The 25,838-nt window shown below is 39.6% G+C and overlaps 2 protein-coding genes across 2 annotated transcripts; both read right to left on the reverse strand.

Annotated features, from left to right (window-relative positions):
• Window positions 1-779: 779 nt before the first annotated feature.
• Window positions 780-3,872, reverse strand: LOC145468032 (bone morphogenetic protein 4-like). Its single transcript, XM_081451696.1, has 3 exons — window positions 2,685-3,872; window positions 1,877-2,163; window positions 780-1,362 (listed from the first exon to the last, which is right to left on the reverse strand). Exons 1-3 carry the CDS (start codon window positions 2,944-2,946, stop codon window positions 781-783), a joined length of 1,131 nt encoding a protein of 376 aa, XP_081307822.1. The 5' UTR covers window positions 2,947-3,872; the 3' UTR covers window position 780.
• Window positions 3,873-4,012: 140 nt separating this feature from the next.
• LOC145467951 (CUB domain-containing protein 2-like) lies at window positions 4,013-25,682 on the reverse strand. The gene is made up of 19 exons (XM_081451599.1): window positions 25,606-25,682; window positions 24,004-24,055; window positions 21,574-21,657; window positions 20,442-20,604; window positions 19,743-19,909; window positions 18,518-18,571; window positions 17,339-17,489; window positions 16,016-16,188; window positions 14,630-14,671; window positions 13,790-13,834; window positions 12,541-12,688; window positions 11,106-11,275; window positions 10,930-10,983; window positions 9,701-9,752; window positions 8,549-8,594; window positions 7,664-7,721; window positions 7,195-7,338; window positions 6,127-6,212; window positions 4,013-4,145 (listed from the first exon to the last, which is right to left on the reverse strand). The coding sequence occupies exons 1-18, from the start codon at window positions 25,618-25,620 to the stop codon at window positions 6,133-6,135; spliced, it is 1,698 nt and encodes a 565-aa protein (XP_081307725.1). The 5' UTR covers window positions 25,621-25,682; the 3' UTR covers window positions 4,013-4,145; window positions 6,127-6,132.
• Between the last annotated feature and the right edge of the window lie 156 nt (window positions 25,683-25,838).

Genomic DNA, 25,838 nt, shown 5'->3' on the forward strand with positions numbered 1-25,838 from the left:
CAGTTCTAACAAATCACACCAAAGATGCCGGTTTGCAAAAACCTAAACCAATTTGAATCATGTGACATTTCCCGCGCTTTTCACGTATTACGGATCGCGGATCACACGTTCTGATTGGTTTATGGCTATTTCTAGAGTTCTTTACTTTCTGGCATTCTGACAACTATTCAGACAAGCACTCTGTCATAGCAAACAAAGAAACAGCCCTTAAATGCGTGATTTTTCAGATTCCGACTGCATCGGTATTGAACTGTAGTTGTAAACACTTTAAATAAACACATTTCATATTAATAATCATCAATGATCCTTGCAATAAAACATGATACAGTTCAGATGAAACTGCGATATGTGTTAGTATATGCCAAAGAACAGTACATCATGCTAGTTAAGGAGTCTCTCAAAACAAATCAACTCAATATTACTACTACACTGAATAATACCGAGACTTTCTCTAGGGCTGTAAGCCACAACATAAATTTTTTTTTTCAAATGAAGCAAGAACTGTGGAAAAACTAAACACAAAATTCCCTGGGGAAAACATTCATAAACAGGGGTAAATGGGTCACTTTACTCAGGGAACATTTCTCCCTCCCCCACAACACTCTCCCTTTACCCACCTCTGGGATTACCTCACCACACCCCTCACCTAACCCCCCCACCCCTCCTCTCCCCCTTTCCCCACCACTGACAACACTCCCTTCTCCCCACCTTTGAACCTCATCCTCAAGGGAATTCTGAACTGGATAACACAATGACTAAACTCCACTGTGGATTAAAACACTAACGACAGCCGCACTCTTCGGCTGAAAATTCCTGCCACTCTTTCTGTACTGGCTGGTCTGTTTCAGGATCAGAGAGGATGACAGTTATGGTGCCTAGCTTAGATGGAATGCATAACGGTCTCCTGGGTGTGTAGATATCAGAACTATGTCTTTTCCACCACAATGCCCAAATAACAGCATGAGTGGTGGGTGTCAAGTGATTCTGGATTGGAAAATAGCAATAGCCATCACAGTAGTTAACATAGCCAATCTGCGGCATGATAATGTTACTGTAAAAGTCTTTTATTTTGATGGCAAATGACACCTGAGAGCAAGTCAAGGAAGGGTGCCTTGGAGTTTGGCCATCACTCTGAGTGATGTCTTTATTTTCCTTCCCGACAGTGGTGTTGTCTGGTGTCGGAGTTACAGCATGAGGGTTGAGTGTCACCAACTTCCAAATCTCATCCTTGGCATTTACGTGCTTGGAATGAGTGTACAATACTAGGAAAGGTCCATGTTGATGGCCATGCTTGATCGACCTCCACACATGTAACACAGAAGCTTTGGTGCTATTGCGTCGAGCCAAATCTTCTATCTTTAACTACAAGAATGAAGAAAATATATTTATAGAGGGTGATTGGGAATGGGGGGGGGGGGTGAGAGGAAAGAAGGAAGAAGGGGAAGAGAGGGGCAAGATGGAGATAGGCAAGTATGAAAGGAAAGGAGGAAGGAAGGAAGGAAGGCGAGGAGGAGGAAAGCAAGCGAGCAAGGGTAAAAAGGGAGAGAGGGAAAGAGAAAGCAAGAGGGAGAGTAAGAGCTGAAAGAAGAGACCTGGGGATAGAGGGAGGAATGGGGTGAAGGATAAAGGGTTGGGTCAGTCATTGATATCAGTGCATGGGATATTGTAATAGAGGGCAAGGAAAGTAAGTCTCAAGAGAGTCAGCATGAAATTTGTCTTTACAGTTCTAATAAATGAAAAACCTTCTTGTAGAAAAAAAAATCGATCTTGAAAATATCCTAACAAGTCATGAGAAATGAATGGATCACTTGAAGGTTAAAACATATTCCTTGGACAGGAACCAGAAATATTGAATATCTAGTAATCTAAGTCATACCTGTAATGTGTAGGTCTTCGCTGTTGTAATACTCCAAACCTTCACAGCACGTGTCACGTTCAGTCCAAACTCAACATTTGCCCTGCGCGGGAAAGAACGGGAATCCAAAGGTTTCGTGTCATTTGGCGCCAAAATGGGTTGGTAAACACTGACGATAAATTTGCGGCTCATCCACAAACTTCCTTGTTTAGATGTTACAATCAGTTGTGCTTCCACTAATGAGTCATCGTTGAAGGCGTTTCCTAACTGAAACTGCATTTGGATGGTTGAACCTTGCCATTTGGTCCCTGTAAGAAAATGTTGTTGTAAACATCGTCATTGTAAACGTCTTTTTACTTCTAGAAAAGGAAAAGATTATTCGTGTATAGGTCTACACGCAAAGGCCCTGTTTTAAAACACGTACACTGAAATGCGCGTACACCTCCTTCGACCTGGCGTGTATGCGTGCGTGGGAGCAGTTTCATGTAGATCAAAAAGCTAAAAGTTGTTCTTAAGTAATAGTCAGAGTAAGTCAATTTTAACTCCCTCGGCCTGGTCTTAACGCCCGAATTGCAGCACTCCGCAGTATTTTGCGTGCAAACTGATAACCGCAGATGATTTAAAAGCTTTACAACAACTTGACCTTTTTAATTACGGACTAAAATATGGGGAACAGTAACACTGGCTAAGATGGAATACACATTATGTATAAAACGTTTATATTCAGCTCAGTGAGCGGCATTGACACAACTTCACCCTACATTAAACAAAAAGATCTGCAAGTTTCTCAATAAGTTTCTTAATATTTATGGGTTTTAAGAGTACTTACCGCTTCTCTCCGGTTCAAAACCACGAATTGAAGTAGCAACAATTTTCTGGGCCCCTAACGAGATGGTAAAACTGCCATTTCCATTACCTTGCGCTCGTGTGCGATACAATTGTTTCATGTACGAATGTAAGCTTACACCGCCAGGGCCTTCGGAACTGTTAGATGATCTCTTCGCTTTCAACTCTGAGCCATGACTCTGGGAAGCTATTGTCGTAAAAGCCATCAAGTGAACGCAAATAACTAGGAAGGCCAAGAGCGACATCTTCGTTACGGTGAGAACCCAAACTCAATTTCCCACGTAAAATGTGGGCGGGCAAGAAGTGTCAAAATGTACTTAGTGAACAGTAGCTAAAGTAGGCAAGAGCAAAGTAAACAAACAACCTTTATCTGATCGTGACTTTACATTGATTTATACTTACATCGTCATTAGGAAATTAGGAAAAATGACTGAAGAGATTCGCAAAAGAAATTGAAAATCAACTGGTAAATTTAAGCACTTAAAAAGTGAAAAAACATACTTAGCTAAGACAAAGGCGATGTTATCTGTTTTCCGTGACATACTTGCATACGCTGTTCCTAATTGAATTTATTTCGTTTACATGTAATTCACTTAACACCTTGTAAAGGAGCTTCCATGTGAACTATGCGGGTTTCCAGAGGAGTGGTCATTTTCAATGGGGATACGGTTGGATTGTGCTGGGAGGAAGCCTAAGGGAACTTTGTGGAAAATGGAAACCAGGCGCATAATGCATAAACGTTTAGGGAAAAATTGGAGACAGGAAATAATTTTGGGGGCACATGGGAAGACATAACCCCTACCCCTCGAAGACTATTTCCCTTTGTTACTTTTGCTTTAGCAATGATTTATCTCTTAAAACTTGAAACTATCATGAACATTATAGTCTCTCCACAGACGTATATTTTTGGGCTGCGAGTTATTTTTCTTCGAGCGCGGAGCGCGAGTTCCGCCGAATCTCTCCCCAGCCCCACCCCATTGCGTTTTAGCGCGCGCGCATTTCACACACCGAGATTATTTCGCCAACCTTGCGATCTCGGCGAACTCAAGACACAATAGAGGGTCTGTGGACCATGAACATTAACAATCTTTTCGCGGGGTGTGGTTATATTATTTGAACTGCATTTTTCTATAATTGAAAAAGGGCCTTACTTGGAGTTTAATTTGTAAACATAGAGCTCGTGTATACAAAGAATTATAGCAGATGAAATTAAAAAAGAGAAGAGAACAGTGTGATACTTTGCATTCCTTTATTTAGTTTTTCGCATGTAAACGAAATATGGCTAAATCCCCATCCTAAAACTATAACGAGTTTCTTTTTTTTTCGGAACAAGAATTCCTTTTTTTTATTTCTGCCTCGTTTTGTCGATAAGATCTACTTTTTCCTTGGTTCTTTTAGGCTTTTTTTGTGGTCCAGTCCATGACAAGCCGTTTCTGGATCTGATCTACGGACCAAAGAAAAAAAAAATCTCATTTTTGGACAGTTGTTTTTTGGTGTTGGTGCTGGCGGATGGTTTTTATACTACAAGGTTGGTACAATGTAGTCACCCCCGGGGGGGCTCCCTATATTGCCCTATATGGGGAGGCTCCGCCAGAAAGGGGTACCTTTTTCAGGCTTCAGGTATATAAATGGGAGGGATTTCACAAATTGAGGTATATGAAAAGGTACGGAAATGTGTCATTTAGTTATTTAAAGGCCTTTAATTAAAATGTTTCCAACAGTCGCAAATTATGTCTCTATCATTTCATTTATTAGGCACTACATGAAAATGACAAGAGAACTTCTTCTTTGGCGATTTATTCATAATAAGAGACAGTAGAGTCCTAAGGTGATGACGTCACAAAAATAAAAGTTTTGAAATTATGGGATATGATGTCATATTCTTATAGAGGATCCTAAAAGATGCCCTCATCCCAAAAATTAGCTCTGAATTGCAATTCCCGATAGAGATATAAGGGATCAAAGTTTGATAGCATCTCATACAAACCCTTTTGTCTCAGTTCCTTCAGTTTAGAACTGACTCAAAATTAGAGAGATTTGTATGGGACAGTATCAAATTTTCATCCTTTATATTTGGCTGGGAATTACAATTAAGAGGTAAGTTTTGACAAAGACCCTTTTTTAAGGACGCTCTTTTCGAAAATGGCGCCAAATCCCATAATTTCTCAAATTTATTTTTTGTGACGTCACACTTTAGGACTCTGTTGTGAAGGTATATGAAAGGGATACCTTTTCTGTCAAAATGGTATACAAAAGGGTGAGGGATTGGACTTCGGGACGAAGCCTCCCCATATAAAACTTTGTAGAGTACCACCCCCTGGTAGTCGGTGCACACACATCTCCTGTCTTGTTCTTTCTTGCGTGTGTTTGTAGTAATTAAACAAAGAACCCGTGCACACTATGCAGAGAAATTTGAAAACGCATCTTTATTTCTACGGTTAGGCCTACCGTCCACACTAACCCCTGACAATAACGGAGCTTTTCGAAAACGCTCCTCAAACCGGAGGAATTTGAAAACGCCGGCTTTGCGTTTTAGTATGGACTTCTCTAATTCATTAATGATTCATCAAGTTAAAACAAAGTAAATCACAACCGGGAAGAAGGTTTGGATATCCGGTGTTAGTTAGCATAGATTTTGACGATTTTACTTGTCTGATTACCCCTTACATGGTTCGTACCCATTTTCAGAAAAAAATTTCCAGGACTTTTCCAGGACTCAGATTGATTTTTCCAGGACTCTAAAAGTCACATAATCCTTTCACTCCCAAGATCTCAATGTTAATGTTCTTTACTGTCTGCCATACATTTCATATTTCTTACTTGATTTTAAATGATTTCCAGAACGTTCCAGGACTAGTAGCCTTTTTCCAGGACTTTCCAGTCCTGGAAAATGCCAAAATAAAATTCTAGGACTTTCCAGGTTTTCCAGGACCCTACGAACCCTGTCCTTAGTTTTTGTTTTGATTGAGAAGGTGTATCAAACACTCGAGACAGTGTTTCATCAGCTATCCAGACACCTCGAATTTCGTCAAAAACACTCCGCTCTCTTCTCGGCGTTTGGATGTCCCGTTGAAACACTGTCTCTCGTATTTGATATGTTACGGGTAACATTTTCAAACCAGAGCTTTTTGAAAACGGTGACGTCAAGATAATCACGTGATTTCCCTGCCCGAGTTTTCCTCAAACACAAATCCAAGTGGTCGGTGATTGTTGCGTTTTCAAATTTCTCCGGTGTAGTGTGGACGGAAAACATTTGATGCGTTAATTTTCGGAGTGAAACCTCCGTTTTCAAATTTCTCTGACGTAGCGTGGACAGGAATTAAGTTGAAATTCAACTATTGCATTATACATCAGTAAGGCTAATGGTTCAATTTGTTGTTGTTGTTGTTGTTGTTGTTTGCTTTGGTTATTGTTTACTACTTTACCTGCCACTAGTAAGCTTCCATCGGTGCCTTTTTGGGCCTTGCGTCGGCCATGTTTCTGTTCAGCAAAGCACGCATCTTGGATTGAGCTAGAAATAAGATTCATTGAATCAATCGTAGAATGAAACCAGCTGAGGAAAGCCAGCATTAAGTTCAATTAGCTTAAGGTTAGCGACTTCTCAAGTAAGCCAATTTAGCAATGTCATGCATGCTGAAAAATCGCTAATTTAGTACTAAAAATAAATTAAAATCGTCCATTTTTTTTTATTGAAATGTCGCTACAAGTCCAAAAATCCACGAAATCGCTAAATTAAATTAGTTCCGGTCATAAACCCTAGGCAGAAACAACTTCTAAGGGGAGGGAGGCTTGGAATTGGTGTGGAAAAAACTTTCTAGGATGAACTGAAACCAAGCTGAAAAGAAATGATTAAAGAATCTAATGACGTGTGTTTTGTTAAAGAAGCTACACTGATTTCACATTTAATCTGTACTCTGCTTGCAAACTTTTTCTATGAGTGTGCTTATTTGAAGTACAATGCTCTGAACAATGTTCCAATACATGGGGACCCAGTTGGACGTACATTTTAATCTTAAAGGAGCTCAGTCACGGTTTGCGCATGTTGAAAAGTTTAGCCTCAATTTTTTCCAATTCGTCGTTTGTAATCCGTGTTAATCTTCTTCATCCTCAGCCATCCTTGTTCCTTTATGGTTTATCATCATCTCTTTGGTGTTTTTCTATCTTATTAAACTGTTATTTTCAGGTTTCCTACCATTTAAAGATAATTTTGTACCTGGCCAAAATAACTCAAAATACCGTGACTGAGCTCCTTTAATTACCCGGATGAACAGTAGTAACTGTTCTAATATATGTTTGTTTTCTTAAGTAGAAAGATAGAACCGAGGAGAGGTGGGATGTGAGGGGAAGCCCCTAGGGAAACTCGTAATCAGGACTAACGTAGCCGTTAGAAAATACAAATTACCAAATTTAGTTGCTGCTAAAAATACTATTATTTTAAAGAAGTTTCTTGGTTGTTAGCAATGGTTATGAGTCCGTCCTTCCACAGAACTAACCTTCCTCGGTGTCCAGTCTCTTCAACAACTCGGTTGCCCTTTTCTCCAGTTCATCAGCCATACGTACTTCTCTGACGTCACGTTTCTGTCGACCTACCCTATTCCTGGCCATTTGTACATTAGAGAGGGCCCTCTTGACACGAACTGTTAATTTTAGAACAAAAAGATTGACGTTTGGCGTCTAAATTTGAGAGAATACTTGGAAGGGAACCAAAGTTGTCCTTCGTGTATTTCGGTAGTAGGCCATTTTAAAGCTGCATGCTGAAAGCCAGTTTCTCTTCGAATGTTACACTTAAAAAGCCAAAATTTTCACGAACTACTAATATTCACAACTCAATTCGTGTCTAGCGTGATACCAAGTCGTATGTTAATGAACCAAGTCGTATGTTAATGAGGAAAAACGTAAGCAAAGACGCCAGCAAAGATTCGCCTATATTCGAAAGAAACGGAATTTACAGGTCTACGGTACCTTTGTATTCCCTGGCTGAGAACTTGCTGCCCAATTCGTTTTCCACAACGTTGTCCATCTACGAAATTGAAACGAGAAACGATCATTATCTTTTGTTACTAGATAAAACACAACAGTTAGTGGTCCTTCTGGCGCGTTCTGATTGACCACACATCTCAGGGGAAATTCTTCTTCGACAACGCATTTTTTTATATGACGGAGACCGCTAAACCTTTTTGTGTCACCAAGTATGGGTTAATTAGTGTTCATAAACGCGTTTGGTAAAGGCCTCTCTCGTAAATTCTCTAAAAACAGTACAGAATGGCCAAGTGTTACACGTTAGTTCTTTGACGTGGGTTATGACGCTACCTAGTCTAAGTAACTTAAAAAAGAAAATCCGGCCTGGGTTCCATGCAGTATAGTCTCTGTCAAAATGATTTCTTTCAGATCCTAAATATCTGAATCCTTCAAACGTGTTTAACGATTCAGTTTCGTGTTCGGTTTTAACTATACCAATTAGCCAATTAGCCAACCAATTAGCCAGCAATCAGCCAATCAGAAACCATGTGTACTATTCTGATATCCTGCGATGTCATTTCACTGACCTGATGTGGCTACGATATCATGCATATCACTTGGCCGAATTTGGTTACGGTAATAGCTAATCGTACCTTTTTGGTACGCTTCGGTTGCATAATAGGCTCGTTTGATCTCGCCATGGGTATTTTAGATCGACTACCAAAATACGAACCATATGGCGAGACCAAACGGGAAAGATATGCCGTGCCGAGGCGAACGAAAAAGGTATGATTAGGTATAAGACTAAATCATCTCGGCGTGATTTTTTTCAATGTCACGTTGGTGATATTGCGCGACGTGATATCAAGGTGAGGGATGGTCTTTTACCTCGTTAAGTACAATCTGCAAGATACGGATGTAGGTTTGAAGTTTACTGAAATTGAAAGAAAACACAAAACATAAAGTCCATTGCCATCAAGTACAACGCTATGATATGACAAAGGATACCAGTGACAGTGATATCAGTGACAATGTCTTTTCGTCCTTTCATCAACTATTTGTTCATATCATTTCACCATGTCCGTATTTATTTACAGTACTGTAAAGCGAAACACATCGTTTAATATTCTCCTCAATTCTCCTGTCCGTTTGCCGTCTAATCAGGGCTTTTTCGAAAATTGGTGCCGCTCATCAATTTTGTGATTTTAAATTTAACTTGAACTTTGCTATCACTGCGAAAGCATTATACATTGGTCAGCGCGTTCATAAGAAGTCTAACAAGAAGCGAAGGAGTGAGGAGCAATGGAGGGATCAAGTGAATGTCCCATCCATGTCTACAACTTAGAGAGTATTGTTTTCCAAGTTAGAAACTGTTAAATAATTTTAAGGAAAACGACCAATTTTTTAAGTTTGAAAGACATGTTTCGACAGAACTTCTGTCATCTTCAGTTGAATGAATGAGGTTTCGCCGACATAACAGGCATTACAGCCCGCACATGTAAACTTATAAACCACACGCGAACGAAGCCCGTCGGGGATACATGTGCGGGCTGTAATGCCTGTTACGTCGGCGAAACCTCCCGACATTTTTCCACACGCGTACGTGAGCACTTAACCGTTGATAGGGCCTCTCACATCTTCAAACATCTTCAGAATTCTGAACGTTGTCGCTCATTGTGTTCAATAGACTGCTTTCATATTTTAGATCACGCCACTACCAGCTTTCAACTCAAGATAAAGGAGGCTATCCATATTCAAAAAGAACTACCTTGCCTCAATCAGCAATTACACCATGTAAATCTAAAATTATCCTTTTAATTTACACCTTTTCACGTTCTGTTGTTACTATTTGTCTTAATTAGCATTTTTGCCTACTTATTATTCAACTTGCTTTGTAATCATTCATTCAACTGAAGATGACAGAAGTTCTGTCGAAACATGTCTTTCAAACTTAAAAAATTGGTCGTTTTCCTTAAAATCTTTACATGTCTGCTGCTATCTAGACCTGTTAAATAATTCAATTACGGATAAAGGAATTACCACTTCGGACCCATACTAGGATAGTAGGAGGGATACGGTTTGCTCGGCGTAGCTGTGGAAAAGATAGCAAGAAAAGTTGGTTACCGACACATTTTGAATTACTCCATTAAGTTCTATTATTTTAAATCAATTATCTTTATGATGAGACCCACGATTTCAGGTCGCTTATTGCGATTGGCAAGAAAACCCTGCTATTCAATTTTTAATTGTGTGAAAGTGCTCTAAATAGTTGTATCAATCAGTGATATGAACATTTGATAACCCTGAATCACGTTTCTTAGGACAACAAGTGCGTTTCTTAGGACAATATGTACTCTTCTATTTCCTTTCATTGTTTGCCAATATTTCAATTTTATTTTTTAAAGAGAATCTTAAAATACTGTTAATGAAAATTTTTAGGTAGAGTTAATACAGTGTCCCCAATTAGCCCACATGCGCTAAATACATTGACACTTAAATAAAGTTCTTACTTACTTACGTTCTTTCTGTCTCTGCGTGCTATATTAACCTTTCAGATAACATAGACAAGGTTACGTGCCGACCATATTCGTATTCTCGATACTGGACTGGAACTAGCTTGCAACCGAGTCAAATGCAGGGAGTCTTTTCAAATGCAAATGGCATTCATCCCTTCTGAATGACATTTCCCCGCATGAGCCTCCATTGCAAGCTATTCCAGTCCAGTACCGAGAATAGGAATATGGTGTGTTCCAATGCAGTTAAACCTCTGCTTAAACGCATTTCCGAAACGCGAAACACCTCCCGTACCTCGGACGCTCATGAAAACCACTACATTTTCAACCAGCCTCAAAGAGAGTTTGACTGTATTGTCTCTAGTACTAGGGAGCTTAAGCAAAGCCCTGACCAAACGGACTCGCCAGTAGTCGCGAGTAGCCGCAAGTTGAACTTGCGTAGAGACTTGCGTTGGGTGGCCAAACTGACTCCCCAGTTTCCTCGCTGGAACGCGTCGCAAGAAACCCATTCCAAAGCTTACCTATCCTGTATTCCATTGGCTAATAAAAGGTTAATGGACGTCACTCGACTTGCGTCGACTTGCGTGCAAATTTGATCTCGACCAAAGTGAACGCACTTCATCGCAAGCCGACGCAAGTCCACGCAAGGTCTGGCCAAACGGAGTCGCAAGTAGACCCAAGTTCGTAGCTTGTGTTTCAGTCCGTTTGGTCAGGGCTTTTTTAAAAGCTCCCTATTGTCAATTCTGGTATACTCACCGTAAGTCGGATATGTCGTGTATGGTGGCCATGGAGCCGATGTACTGACATTTGCTGAAATTCGAAAACAAGACGACGCAAATCAAAATTCTTTCATGCCCATTTAAAAATTGAAATGTGTGTTTCACAATACTAGTTCTTATCTTTCATTTGTCAAACAACACATAACACATTACCTTGTGGAACCTGTGAGAAAACCAACTTGTACCCTTGGCCATTGATAATGCCGTCTGAATGGAAGGTCACCTCAGCATAGTACCCAGTTACATAAACAACCTCGCCAGTTCTATTTCCACAGAAAGTGCCAACCTGGTTTTGATTATTTTTTATCTTCACATAGTCAAACCTGCCATGGTGAAAATGTATAGTTTAGATTCTAAAGAGCTGGTGGCAGTTTCAATATGACGAGAGTTTCTTGTCCTACTTAAGTTCCGGGGGGGGGGGATTCTAAAATCAAAAGATCGGGGATGCTCATCGGAAAATTTGAAATGAAGCCAGAAAGGAGACCGTCCAATCTGGGTGTGGTTCAAGCTTTGTCTTACCCCTAAAAGATACCACTTAAAAAGGGAAGAGGCTTGATTACCAGCCGCTGTTCAGGAAAGGAGCCCGGGCTAGTAGACCGGGCTCAAGAGACCGGCGGAAATCGAGCCTAAAAACGGAACTAAGAGAGTTTTTTTAAGAATAATTTTTTCGAGTGCACCCTAAAAGATACTTTGACAGGTAAAAATAGTGGCGTTTCGTCATCAACACCCTAACCGCGACAGGAATCCTTGATTCACACCCCTGCGCGAGACGACAATCATCCACGACCTTGTCTTATGGGAGTGGTCCGGCCGTAAGTTGCGGCTTTAGCTTTGTGTGAGTCTCCAATTTTGTCGCTAAGTGTAACTCGGGATTCAAGAGTTTTAGTTCAAGAATGATCTTTCTTTTATCTGTGAGCGCCAGATTACTTCTCGGCCGGCTATCTTACCTATCTTAGACACATTTTGAACGAGAACAATTCTTTCATTCCCATGCAACGAGTCTTCTTTTATTAAAGGAGCTACGTCACGGTTTACGCATCTTGAAAAGCTTAACCTACATTTTTCAAGTTCGTCGTTTGTAATCCGTGTTAATCTTCTCCATTCTTAACCATCCTTGTTCCTTTCTGGTTTTTTACTATCTATTTGGTGTTTTTCTATCTTAGTAAAAGATCATATTCAGCTTTCTTTCAATTTAAAGGTATTTTTTGCATGGTGATCAAAATAACTCAAAATAACATCACTGAGCCCCTTTAAGGTTTAACGTAAACCCCGCAATGTGACATTTACTTGGTGTTTTGGGAATTTGGTATGGAAATGTATGGAAATCATGAAAGAAAATTGCGAATGTTGATCTTTGCATGTTCGAAATTAAATAGGAAAGGACAGGCGGACGTCTGGAAGAATAGGGGTGGGAAGCGGGAGAGGAAAGGGCGGGAAGCGGGAGCTTCTGATCCCCTGTCTGCCCCCCCCCCCCCCCGCACGCACACACCCGCCTCTAAATACGCTTGAATCCCCGTTTTTTAAAGTCGGACATGACAAGCTTATTGAAATTCCGTCTCTAGAGCCTTTATGGATTGTGGATACTTACGGGCAATCGCTGATCCCGAAAAATTGGAAGTCGATTTTCAACGCCTTGCCGTAGGAAATGTAGATCGTATAAGAACAGTCCATGTTATTTGGATAGTAGCCTGGATATCCGGGACTGGTAAGTTCGTTGTTCTGCACGTACCCACAACCTAATTGAAAAATTAAAAATATTTTCAAAAGGAAAGTTGTTACATGATGCCCAGTTTAGAGTAAGAGAACTCCCATAAAAACGGACGGGGGTGCTCGTTGTACCTTTTAGGGGTTCAAAAAGCGATTTTGGTGACTCTTAGGATGTTCAGCCTCAAACGGTACATAGCCGGAGCTTTTTTAGTATATTTTAGGGTATTGAGCCAAAACAAATATGACAGGAGATAATGTGAGCACCCATGTTTTCAATAATTTCAAGTTTTTAAAGTCAAGAAACCATTAATGTAAATGAATATATGAAAGATGTCTGATGTCTTCAAGCCGTTAATCGGTGTCCTTCTTTTAGCCTTCTCAGCAATTTCGTTATCCATTTACATCTAAACATTTCTCCAAAACTTCGGAAAATGTAACAAGGTCGCCATATCGTTGACAACAGACAGCCACGCCACTCTTAATTCTTTTAATAGAATTTTTACTCAAATTTTCTTCAACTGACCATTTCCAATTTTTTTTGTACATCGTACATCGCATTTGTACATCGTGTTTACGCTTTAGAAAAATCGCTCAGACTAAATTGTCGTTTGGAATTTCCTGTTGTGTGCGCGCTCATCAGTTTCTTCAACATTTTCTGTATCTTTTAAGTCACGAAACCGCGAATGCACTTCACTTTAGTCTTTTCAGGAATCTAATTATCCATTTGTATTTAAATGTTCTTCCCTAACTTCGGAAAAACGTCGCTATTTTAAAGACGACCTGCAGCCTCTGCATTCTAATGGCTGATAGTATACGAGTAGCTCAGCCAATCAGATTGCAGCATTTGCATTAGTATACTAGTAGAATTCTACTAACGCCTAATAGTATACGAGCAGCTCGGCCAATCAGATTGCAGCATTTGCATTAGTATACTAGTAGAATTCTACTAACGTCTAATAGTATACGAGCAGCTCGGCCAATCAGATTGCAGCATTTGAATTAGTATACTAGTAGAATTTCACTAACGTAAATTATTGCAAGCAACGGCTCCAGAATAAAAACAGCATTTCTTTGCAGATTCAGGGTGAAAATATTTAGATCATTACGTCTAGTGTTACAATGAATCATACCGCTTGGTGTTGTCGTGGCATTATGTACAGGATAAGTCGGGGTTTCTAGGAAAATCAACAAAGATTCAGTTATGAGAGAGGTTTCAATATTGGAATAGAGCGTGTTAAAAGCTCTCAAATTATAATGGAATGACAGTGCAAAATGAACGTGTAAACGTAAAACCAAACGTATACTTCTTAATTCCCTACCCGCTGCCGAGTACAATGTGAAATACCCGACCAGGTAATGTGATGGCTGGAATGGGTGTGACTACAAAAAAGAAAACTCAGAGAGGCAGTGCAGTGATCGACTGATTATCCCAAGTTCTCTTTCTTAATCTCTGTATTATATTAGCAAATATCACCAAATAAGCTCAAATAACACAAACAAATTGAGTAAAACGATTCTACACAGTAAAAGAGATTAAGTAATCGGGGGAGAAATACAGGATTACAAGGATGGGATTAGATTATAGTTTATCAAATTTGATCTGATGACAAGCTGTCAAGAACTGATCAGGGCTATGCCAATCTGGTGAAATGTTGAATAGTTTAGTCAGCGCGCGCTTTTCGAGTTCGCTTTTACTCCTAGTTTACTCAAACCTACCAAAACGTAATGAGAAATGATGAAATAGTGGTTTACAGTCATCTGTGTAAAGTAATGAATTTTAGTCTTGAATTAAAACTGCCCAAACAATCAAGATTTCAGTGTTTATATGGCTTTTGTTATATTTTTTTTAATTTTTATTGTGATTTTGGTGAATTTTTTTTCAAAATTTCCCTCACAAATGTGCGTAATCTCCCGATAGAAATTTAAAGAGTCTTTGGATAAATGCTAGTTAATAATTCTGTCATACTCACGGTAGGGAGGGGTCGTGTATGGTGGTGCTGTGGACGAAATTGCTGAAATAGCAAGACGAAAAATATCACATTAAACTTTATAAAGTGAAGCTGTTGAGCAGTACTTTCATGTGTATGTATTACGGAGGCAGGGAGGCGGTGTGGTCGAGTGGTTAGGGCGCCCCCCGGGGGGGGTACTCCCATATAGATAGGACGGGGTTGCTCGTCGGAAATTTTGAAAAGAACCCCTAAGAGGCACCATAATCCTGTTTTGTGAGAGTGGCTTAATATTTTTTCGCCCCTAAGAAGCACTAATTTTAAATCAAAACATCATCTCCTGACATATTTTTCGGCTCAATACCCTAAAAGGTTCTTCTAAAGTTCCCGATGTGGACCTCTTTAGCCTGCTCGCCCTACAAGGTACCAAAACCGGCTTTTTTCACCCCTTTAAGGTACGACGAGCACCCCCGTCCTTTTTATATATGGGAGTTCCTCAGAGGGGGGGGGGGGGGGAGCAGACTTGAACTCGGAAGGTCGCGGGTTCAAGTCCTGTTGTTTCTCTGTAGACCATAGTTCAACTCCTCGGTCATGCTTGCAAATAGCCAACTAATCTGCCTCCCGCCAGTTAGGATTTTTAAACCTTGTTTGCAACATTTTTTTTCTTTCAGTTTAAGTGGCTTGCCTGAGAACTAGCTATTTGCAGCTAAGCGCATCGATCACTATAAACATTCAACAACACCAACAGCGGCTCCATTGCCGTACCTTTTAGGTCTCAGAAGCATCCGAACGTTCAGTTTAAAATCAGTTTAAAAAATTAAGGGAAATTTACATTTCCAAACTTCTTAGCGGGTTTCAAAATACAAACCAAAAAGCATGCGGCTATATTTTAAAAAGCTCCGATTAAAAACCTATTTATTTTCCCTAAAGATGGCCGAATGAACTTGTCCATCACTTGACAAACAAATATTTATCATTTACAACACAATGTCTCAGGCCGGGACCCGAACCTGGAGCCCGTTTCTCGAAAGCCCCGGAAGCTTTTTGGGCCCGAAAAGCCATTTTTAGTTCATCTGTAGTAAAAACCGAGAGGTGCATACGCCTGAAACTTCTTGTATGAAGAGGAACGTCTGTTCATATTAAGAAAATTGAATAACACAGCTCTGTAATCATTAGGTTTGAGATGTTGCTATGGCTATTCGGGTGCGAAAAGTTTTCGAAACCTTCGAGAAACGGGCCCCGGGATCGCTCGATCCGGAGTGGAGCGTACTTATCATGAAGCCACAGTGCCTGCTAGCTCCTTTAATTATATGCTCTTTTATGTCCATAATTCATCTTGTGGAGAATTGGGTGCGACTGTAGTTCTTATCTTCTATTTGTCAAACAACTCATAAGTATCATTTACTTTACCTTGTGAAACATATGAGAAAATCAGCTTGTACCCTTTGTCATTAACACTGCCATCTGAATGGAAGGTTAAAACAGCATACATTCCAGTTACTATGACAGACTGACCAGTTTTGTGTCCACAGAAAGACCCAAAAGTCTGGTTTTGCTCGTTGCTGATCTTCAAATAGTCATAGCTGTGTTGGTAAAAAAAAAAAGGTGTAGGTTAGATTCTTAAGAGCTGGTGGTAGTTGAAATAATTACAAAAGTTTCTTGGCTCTTCGTAATCTGCTGCTGTAGCTTTGTGTTAGTTGCCAGTTTTGTCACAGAGAACGTAAATTCTTTAATTCTTACGCGAGTCTGAAAGAATGTGTAGGTTAGATTCTTAAGAGCTGGTGGTAGTTAAAATAATATCAAAGGTGTCTTGGCTCTTCGTAATCTGCTGCTGTGGCTTTGTTTAGTTGCCAGTTTTGTCACAGAGAACGTAAATTCTTTGAATTTTCACACGAGTCTAAAGTTATGAACTAGACGAGAATATTTACTAGGTGATTTTTGAATACGCGTAAACTGGCCACCTTTTTGGCACAACACTCGCACTAGTCTTCTCTCTCGATTCTTTCGGTCGAAGAGGGGATGTGGCGTAGGAACACGCACTCTGCTTTCTGTTTCCGTTGTACTTTCCACCAAGGAAGACATGACGTTTTCATTTCTTCTCTTAAATAAACGCAGGAGCCATGGCAACGGGCTCCTGAATCTATGTCATACAGTGAGTCCTTACTTTCCTAACCAGCGGGTGGGGTGTACCAAATAAAAGTAGAATTCACCTTTAGTTCACAATTTTCGGACCACTTCCTTTTTGATGTAGACTTTCAAATGAGAAAATACACACAAAAATTACAATATGGACATTTCAGATATATCATGAAAATTTGGTCATGTATGGAAATCATAAGAGAAAATCTCGAATGTTGATATTCATTGGAAACTAAAACGCTTGAATCCCTTTATAATCACATTTTTCAGTCGCACATGGCACCAGCTTGAGGACCGACTATTATTTTTTCTCACCTTTAGGTTGTGCATGATTTTTTTGGTGGACAATGGCCTCGTGTAAGAACTTTTTACAGTATTAAAAATAATAAAAAATAATAATGGTCCGTCCCTCACTTAAATTCATTTGGTAAGCATTTACGATTTCTTACCCGCAATCATTCACTTTTGAATTTTCAGCGTTTTTTTGCTGAGCAGGAATTTTTTTTGAAATTGTCTATCCCCACCCCCCCTCAAAAAATAATAATGGTCCGTCCCTTACAGAAATTCCTTTGCTAAGCATTTACGATTTCTTACCCACAATCGTTCACTTGGAAATGGTCAAAGTAAATTTGCAACGCCTTGCCGTATGGAATGTAGACCCAATAATTACAGTCCATGTTATTTGGATAATAGCTTGGATATCCGGGACTAAGAAGAGTGTTGTTTTGCACAGATCCACAAGGACCTTCAAAAAAATTAAAATGATATTTAAAAGGAGACCTGTTACATATAACAATAATAATAATGCTACTACTACTACTACTACTACTACTACTACTAATAATAATAATAATAATAATAATAATAACAATGATAACGATGATGATGATGACGATACTCATACTAATAATAACAATAATAATAATAATAATAACACTTTATTTTACGAGTGTAACATCGATTACTGATGACTCAGTAGTTTACACAATGGCCCTTATTAAGCCAATCTAAAACCAGAGTGTAAAACTAAAATAATTACTAATAAATTAGTCCATACATGTAGTTGATATTAAAATGTTCATTAACGGAGTTTTCTGATGTCATTTTTCTTTGGATTTCAATTTCAGAGTCCAGTTAAGAGTAAAAAAGAAATAACAGTCAGTACCATTTTGTGGCGCTGTTGTAAATCATGCTGGACAGGTCGCGTTGTGCACATAAATCAAAGAGAACTAAGAGAAAAACATAGGCGTACGGAAACGCTGAGTCAAACCGGAAGAATTTGAAAACGCCGGCTTCGCATTTTCGTGTGGACGAAAACGTTTTGAAAACGGAGCTTTTCGAAAAAGATGACGTCACGATAATCATGAGACTTTCCTGCCCAAGATTTACTCAAACACAAATGCAATTTGTTGCGTTTTTAATTTCCTCCAGCGAAAGTGTGGACGGAAAACATTCGAAGCGTTCTTAGAATGAAACCTCCGTTTTCAAATTCCTCCGGCGTAGTGTGGACAGACCTAAAGCTCGCTTTAATAACTAATAGAGTTTATGGAGGCATGTCCAAAAGGCTGATCACCTCCAACATGCCAGCGCTTTATTCTGATTTGTACAGCATGCAGTGAACAGGATTATTTCCAGTTCCCATTGAAAGGTCGCTATTTCGCTGCAGGCAACTTCCAAGAAGAAAATGAAGCTTTAATTGTTGCGTTACCCAAGTCAAAATAAAGTGTCAAACTTCGTACTGATCATATGATTAAAAGAAATTGTATGCCATACCAGCTGTAGTCGGAGCCGTCGGAAATGTAGTGGGTGGAGGCTGGGTAGCATTCGCTGCAGATGCAAAACAAATGCAAATTGTTAAATATACATGAGTAGTTACATTAAGCACTTACAAAAAAAAAGGCACTTACATTTTGTAATTAAGTAATTATATAACCATATGATTCTTTCTTGCGGGCCTTTGCTTTAAATTGGCCTAGTTACATGTAAGTTAAGTCAGATTTGTCTGTTAATTGATCATTTGAGATCACGTGGTCTTCTCTGGAGAATAATTGAATGAATGAATGAAAACTTCATTAACGTCTCAGTGTATTTAGCTACAGATTAGAGTTATTACTTGGCGTGTCTTTAATTCAGGCATTAATGAGCATATCTTGGTAGAGTCAAAACCAAATCAATACATCTGGTAAATCACATTCATTCCAAAATATCCCGTTCTAAGTGTTCTGTTAATTAGGGAAGCTTGAAAACGACAAAATAAAATATAACTAGAGAATGAAACCCACACACCAAGTTTCCACACCACATTTCACCCCTACGTTTCCTCTCGCCGCTTTTCCGCCTGCTTACCAACTGACCTGGAACAGGCTAACTCAAGAACCGCAGTAAATTTACTGCTCGCAGGAATACGTTTCAACCAGTGAAAAGGGAAGATCTAAGCTTTATACACATTTTGCGATTGCAAACACAAACGCTGGTGCACAAACGAGTGAAAAAAAGTGTGACTTTTATCACCGTCATAACGCAAGGAATTTTTTCTACAGGGATTTATTTGAACATAGTCTGTCGGGACCTTTAGAACGAATATAAGATTGACTACAAGTAAAACTTTTCAAACTTAGTACATTTTGGTTGAGTATTTATTCTCACCCCAATCTTGTATCGGTAGTCTCCTAATTAACTGCTCAAAACCAAGAGAAGTGAGGATTTTGGTAACAACAACTGGATTGTTTAACTCGTACTCGCACTCGCTATCTAAGGCTGTGGTTACACTCGGTGTCCGAGCATTGGCAAAGAATAGTGTTGCGTTCAGACACTGGGAACTCCAAAGACTGACCCAAGCACCATAAACTGCCCGAGTACGGGCCCGAATTCTGGTATGAGTTCTCGGAAAAAGGGTGTGTTCACATTAGTGCTCAATACTCTGACACCGTGTTTGGGCAGCAAGTGTAAACATAACCTGAAGCCCGGATCTGAGGATCCTTACTATGAGTGTACGTACCGAAGGCATTAAAAGATAACAAGTATCCAGGCCGTGTAACACAACAGTCGGAGTGAAATTTCAGCACGACATAGTCTCCCGTTACAATGACGTGAAATCCATCTTTAACGCCACAATATTTGCCAAATGTCTGGTTTTGTTCGTTGGAGATCTTCAAATAGTCCCAGCTAAGAATAAAATAGGTCGTAAGAATTAAAAATATGTCTTGACAGATCAGCTTAAATTGTCCCAGCTTGTGCTATAAGAGATATAACATGCTTAGTAAGGATAATTTTTACTTTTACTGCAATTACTACTAATCTCGCAATCTGATCGGCTAATTTGCCGTTGTCGATAAGAGTATAGACAACGCTGCTCACGTCAATGTGACACGCAATGCCCTTTTCAGCTCACACTCTAAAAAAACATTTTCTTTGACTTTGATATTGCGGTAAAAAACAAATCGAATGTGGTTTAGCGTGATCTGTACTCTTATCGACAACAATACGCGTCATCACAGTGGTCGAAATTTGTTGTAGACTCACGAGGCGTAGCCGAGTGAGTCCACAACACTTTGATTGCAGAGCGAAGCTGATGGAAACAATTTAGAATAAGAATGTTATTAACCAAGAGATTTTGATCATGAGAAACTATCAGGCAGTGAGAATTTATCCTCAACTCACGTAGATGTAATATTTTGATTAATATCTCGTTTCTTACTTGCAACTATAGTGACTCTCCACGTCAAAGGCGTCGAAATCGATTCTCATCGCCATGCCTGATGGGATGGGGACCCAATATTCACAGTCTGTGTAGGTTGGATAGTGGGAAGGGTATCCGGGACTTACCAGCGTGTTATTAGCATAGTTAAAACTTCCACATCCTATCAAAGGAAAAACATGTGTAAATAATAGCCTCCATTTGGCTCGTAAATATGCTTAGATATTTGTCCTTGGACATATACATATCAACATACATGTTTATTCACATTCATAAATACACAAAATGCACACAAATTCGAAAAGAGTGTTTAAATGTTGACCCTATTCATAAAACTCCCCTTAAAAGAGAGAATAGAAATTACAATTAAAATTACGTTAAACATTAATGAAAGAAAAAAATAATCTATTTGGTAAATTATGTGATCCGATAAGCGAACAGTTTTCCGAGAGCGTAGCTCGAGAAAATCTCTGAGCTTTGAGGAACACATAATGTCAAAGGACAAACATCCGAACATATTTTTTCGCCAAATGGAAGCTATTGTGTTTATTATCCTTTGAATATCATTTGCAACGCTCACAGTTTTGAAAATTGGGGAATATTCCTGATTATAATCCATCAAATATTTTCGCTGGCGCGTGATTGGTCTAACCGCGTCCCGTGACCGAATATTCCCCAGCTAAAACCAGGGAACATCCGAGAATATTCCCCAATTTTCAAAACTGCGCGTGTTGCGAAAAAGACTTAGAGGATAATAAACACAATAGCCTTAATTTGGCGCGAAAATATGCTGGGATATTTGTTCGCGGACATTATCTGTTCCTTGAAGCTCACAGTTTTCCTCGAACTACGCTCTACGGCGGCGGGGGGGGGGGGTGGGGGGGGGGGCGGGCGGGGGTTCCATGTAAAAAAGTCTTTCGCATTACTAAAAAAATCCTTATAGTCCAAACTTGTATGTCCATTTTAAAGTGTAATTTTGAAGTGCAATTAAAACTGAGGTTCTTTCAAACTACTTACGAGTATTAGATGTGTCTTGAGAAATATTGAAGGATTTCAAATGAGGTAAGGATCTTTAGTTAAAGATCTTGTAAGATTATCAAAGATCCGTTATGTTTCAGACACTTCTATTCACCTGATGACTGCCTCTTTGCTGATACGTCTGCTTCAATTCCAGAACCAGAGCCAGACCCAGATCCATAGATAAGCCATCGTGGTCCTGTGATAAATGTAATCAGGAATCAAGAACCTAATTGGATGAATTTTTTTTTTTTTTTTACAGGCTTCCAAAATTGGACGAGGTTGAAGGTCGATCTCCAATTTGACAGGGAAATTTTTTGAATTCAATTACTACCAAACTGGACTAGGATTTAATTGTATTACCTGTTAATATTAATTGCGTCCGGAATGCATGAGCACTGGTTCGATTTTCAATACCCAACACGTCGCAACACGTCGCAACAGGGTGGCCAAACGTACGCAACATGCTGCACAAAACAATGTTGCGATATATCGCGTTGAAATGTTGCGATCGTTTGGCAGGGGCTTAAAGTAACTAAAGCAAATAACGCGCTGTGATTGGTTAATTCAGCGTCTACTATTTGCCCGTTGTGACTCTTACGCTTCTTTCGTGCTTAGCAACCTCTCGCGTGCATCCATAACTCAATAGTGTACGCTATGGCCTAAACCATTTGTTAAATCTAGAGACTTGGAAATGCTATTTTCAGCATTCTCCACGAGAAATTTCGTCAAAAAATCAATCTCGATCAGGTATAAAATGACAGGTAGCTTTAGAACTTACAACAAAATTTCCGAACTTTTGTTAACCTGATACACATATCTCTGCATAACTACACCGAACATGTTTTTACGATAACTGCAGAAATTCTCCCGCGCTCATTGGCTAATTTTTATTGTCAATACGCGGACAGACACATGAATTCATAATTATGACACATGAATTCATAATTATCATAATGTGCGGCCCTAAAGGGTAGGGTTTTTCAGCCGTTTTGGTGATAAATAGGGTATCGATTTAGCCATTTTGGTCTTAAATTGGGTATGGTTTAACACTCTACTCTTGAATAGAGCTTTCCCGCATTCCACTTCAGTGCGTACGAACAATGGCACCAGAGCGAGGTTGGGGTGGACATTTTCATACATTTGCTGTAATTTTGTCCACCCTGACCTCGACTCGGTGCCATTGTTTGTTGGAATGCGGGAAAGGTCTATTGGATATGTTTCTTGGAAGAAGCTACGATTTCATCATCATCAATAAGACGGTCAACAAAAGCCCTTCATAACTTATGTTTAGGGCAACTGAGCCAACCGCAACGGTCATAAATAGGGTATCGAATTTTTGGCCAAGTCATAAATAGGGTAGCAAAAATCGCAGATTTTGGTCATAAATAGGGTAAGGATTTTGGGAAGTGGGCCGCACACCCCATCCGGTTTTTCTGGGAGTACCCCTGGTCTACACCTAACACTCCAGAAAGTTAAAAGGTTAAAAAATCACATTTTTCTTGGGGCGGGGGACTACTGCTTCCCTTGCCCCTGCGCTAACTACAGTCCTGGTTAGTATGTTTACGACTAGCATTTGATATTGGAAGCAACACGATATGCACTTAAAAAGTCAACAGTCTGCATTTTCAGTTCCTGGTCTACAGTCCTCATTTTATCCTCAATCTGCATTTTACCCAGCCTACAGTCTGCATTATGCAGTCCGCAGTCTGCGTTTTACAACTTGTATCTATTTTGTGCAACGTTTGCTGAAACTAAACAGAACGATAACGTTCTGATACATGTTAATTTCAAGGGACCTTACATCCGGCAGGCATTCTCGTGCAATTTGTGTTGCAACAAATTAGCGACACAAATTTCAGAAACGTTACCTTAGCAGTAAACAGCGCCCAGTACATGGTACAGTCCTACATTTAAATTGAACTTTAGAGCGACAAAAATATTGCTAGTCTCGGAGCTCAATTTAAATGTACATTTGTTTCCTCCTCTGTCCTTGCTTTTAACGCGCTGCTTATATTTCCTGACATTTTCTCCTGTCTTCTGCGAGACAACCGTGGTATTAAACATAAAACTGGTTTGGCGAAGCAGCTATTTAGAAACTAACCTCTATTCCATCATGAAATATGAGCGAAGCGATTTGATTTATCAACTTACTTTTATCAGAGATCTCTCAGGGCAGACGACTCCACGATCAATAATTCGCACCTACGACATTGCTGCCTTTACAATTAACCTGATCTTAGCCGTCTAGATTGAAATTCCATGTGAAGAATTTGAAATGACATCGAATATTTCCAGTGTGGATTAAAATTTGTCTCTGGGGAGACACGCGCGTCGAAGTGTTGCCCGCGTTACGATTTTCCCGCCACAGGTGACATCATCTTTGCTCCATCTCTCGCGGGGCAAAAACACACCACGAAAGTTCTGAATGTCTACATCGGGTCCATAAGAGGTTCCTATAGCCTAAGATGTCTACTTATAGCTTGTTCATATTATCTTTATAGCAGTTTTAAGCATTCATTAAAATATCAAATCAAAGTCTTACGGCTGAAAGCTGTTGGAAGATTAGCGAGGAAGCCACACATAAGCCATAAGACCTGAAAAGAAAAGCAATAAAAAATAATTTAAAAACATTGAACAAGGCATCCGTAGACAGGGAAAGACAAATAGTTGATGAAAGAAAATAAAAAAAATGAGACTAAAACCAATCGTGACTAGATCGCACACGTATTTCCCTCATTCCGTGTCGATTATATGTATTTGAGTTAAGTGGATAAATATTATCACTGTCCTTTACGGTTGGCCTGTTTTGATTTTGATTTTACGGCACTCAGTTGAAAACCGTTCTGACTATATTCCAGTTTAGAACGAAACAGTTAAATTTCTGTTTTATTGGTTAGTTTGAAGACCATTTTCTCCTTGTTACAATCCACAGTAGACAAAGCCTTAGCTGAACGTTTAGTTACAATTATGAATGCCCGATTAAATTGCTTACTGAACTGAAAGAATAATTAACCTTTAAGGCCGGTTCAAACGCTTTACTTCACATAAGCCGAACCTAATGACAGTTTGGCACCCAAATAATTAAAAGAACGCCTGTTTGAGTCGAACGTCGAACTTAATTCAGTCGAACCGAACTGCTACACCAAACAAATAACAAAAGCGGTCTTGTTGTTCAGTGGTTTTTCAAGCTAAAGTCAAAATGGCGCCTTCAGACCTTTGATTATGCGTTTGGTTCGACTAATGTCAACGTTTGACCCATAGTCGGTCTTCAGGCGTTATTCACGGCTGGCCAGGCGTGAAGAACGCCTCAGCCGCTCCAAATAAAATCAGTCGAACTTAATTGGGTCAAACGCCGAACTTCACATGAGCCAAATTGGTTGAGTTGGGTTCGGCTCATGTGAAGTACGGCGTTTGACCCACCGGAGCCATGAATAGTTTACGACAAAGTTCAATCGCTGGTTAAAAGACAACCTCAAACGTTGAATAGGTTACTATATCTGTCTTTTTATGTAATGTCTGGTATCGCAGTAAACTTAATTTTTCCCGAAGTATTGTCCGAGACGTGAGAAACAGCTTACGCTTGCCAATCAGTGTGGTAAAGCTAGTTACAAATTTCGGACGTCGATAAGTAACTAAAGGTAAAATTCGTTTCAATCTGAGAGAACCATCGGAGAAACTTATGAAGGCAACGCCTCAACTCCGGTTTTCCGAAAATCATAGATGACCCTTTTTTTTGGTACCCTAAATGACATTTTTATCCATCCGAAAACAACGGGCATTAAATTTCTCATATCAAGAAAAATCTAGGTGACAATTCTCGTGCGAAAATGGGAGGGAATTAAAGCCTTTCCAACGCTGAGATAATTTACCGTTTGGATAATCGGCCCTGCCGCTGCCGGACCTATAAAGGGGATAATAGTGCGTGGCAGACTGCAACCCAACCTACCATTTTGTTACGTTGTTAGAACCCATTTATTAACCTAAGTAGAAACTCAGACTAGGGTGTGTGGGCGAAGAATACAATGCGAGGACTTGTTCAGGCTTAAACCCAGAGATCCCAACACCCCAACCTTAAAGTCCCATACTTCTAACGGAGAGGGCACCCTCACCTAATATAAAACAAAGAATGAAAGCCTCTACTCACCAAAACCGCAGACATCTTCAAGGGCGCTATAAAAATTGCCAGAGACCTGAATTGCACCGCGCAAAAACTCAAGTCATTCAACGGTCAAAAAAAGGTCAATTTATATCCGTTTAGCCTACCACTTTTATTGCTTTTTTTAAAAAAAAAAAAATTAAAATAGCTGAAAAATAATGTAATTAATATTACTGAATATTGATGCCGCTAAATTAAATTCCAGTGAAAACAAAATGTCT

The sequence above is a fragment of the Orbicella franksi genome, chromosome 14, assembly GCF_964199315.1.
Source record: "Orbicella franksi chromosome 14, jaOrbFran1.1, whole genome shotgun sequence".
NCBI lineage: Eukaryota > Metazoa > Cnidaria > Anthozoa > Scleractinia > Merulinidae > Orbicella > Orbicella franksi.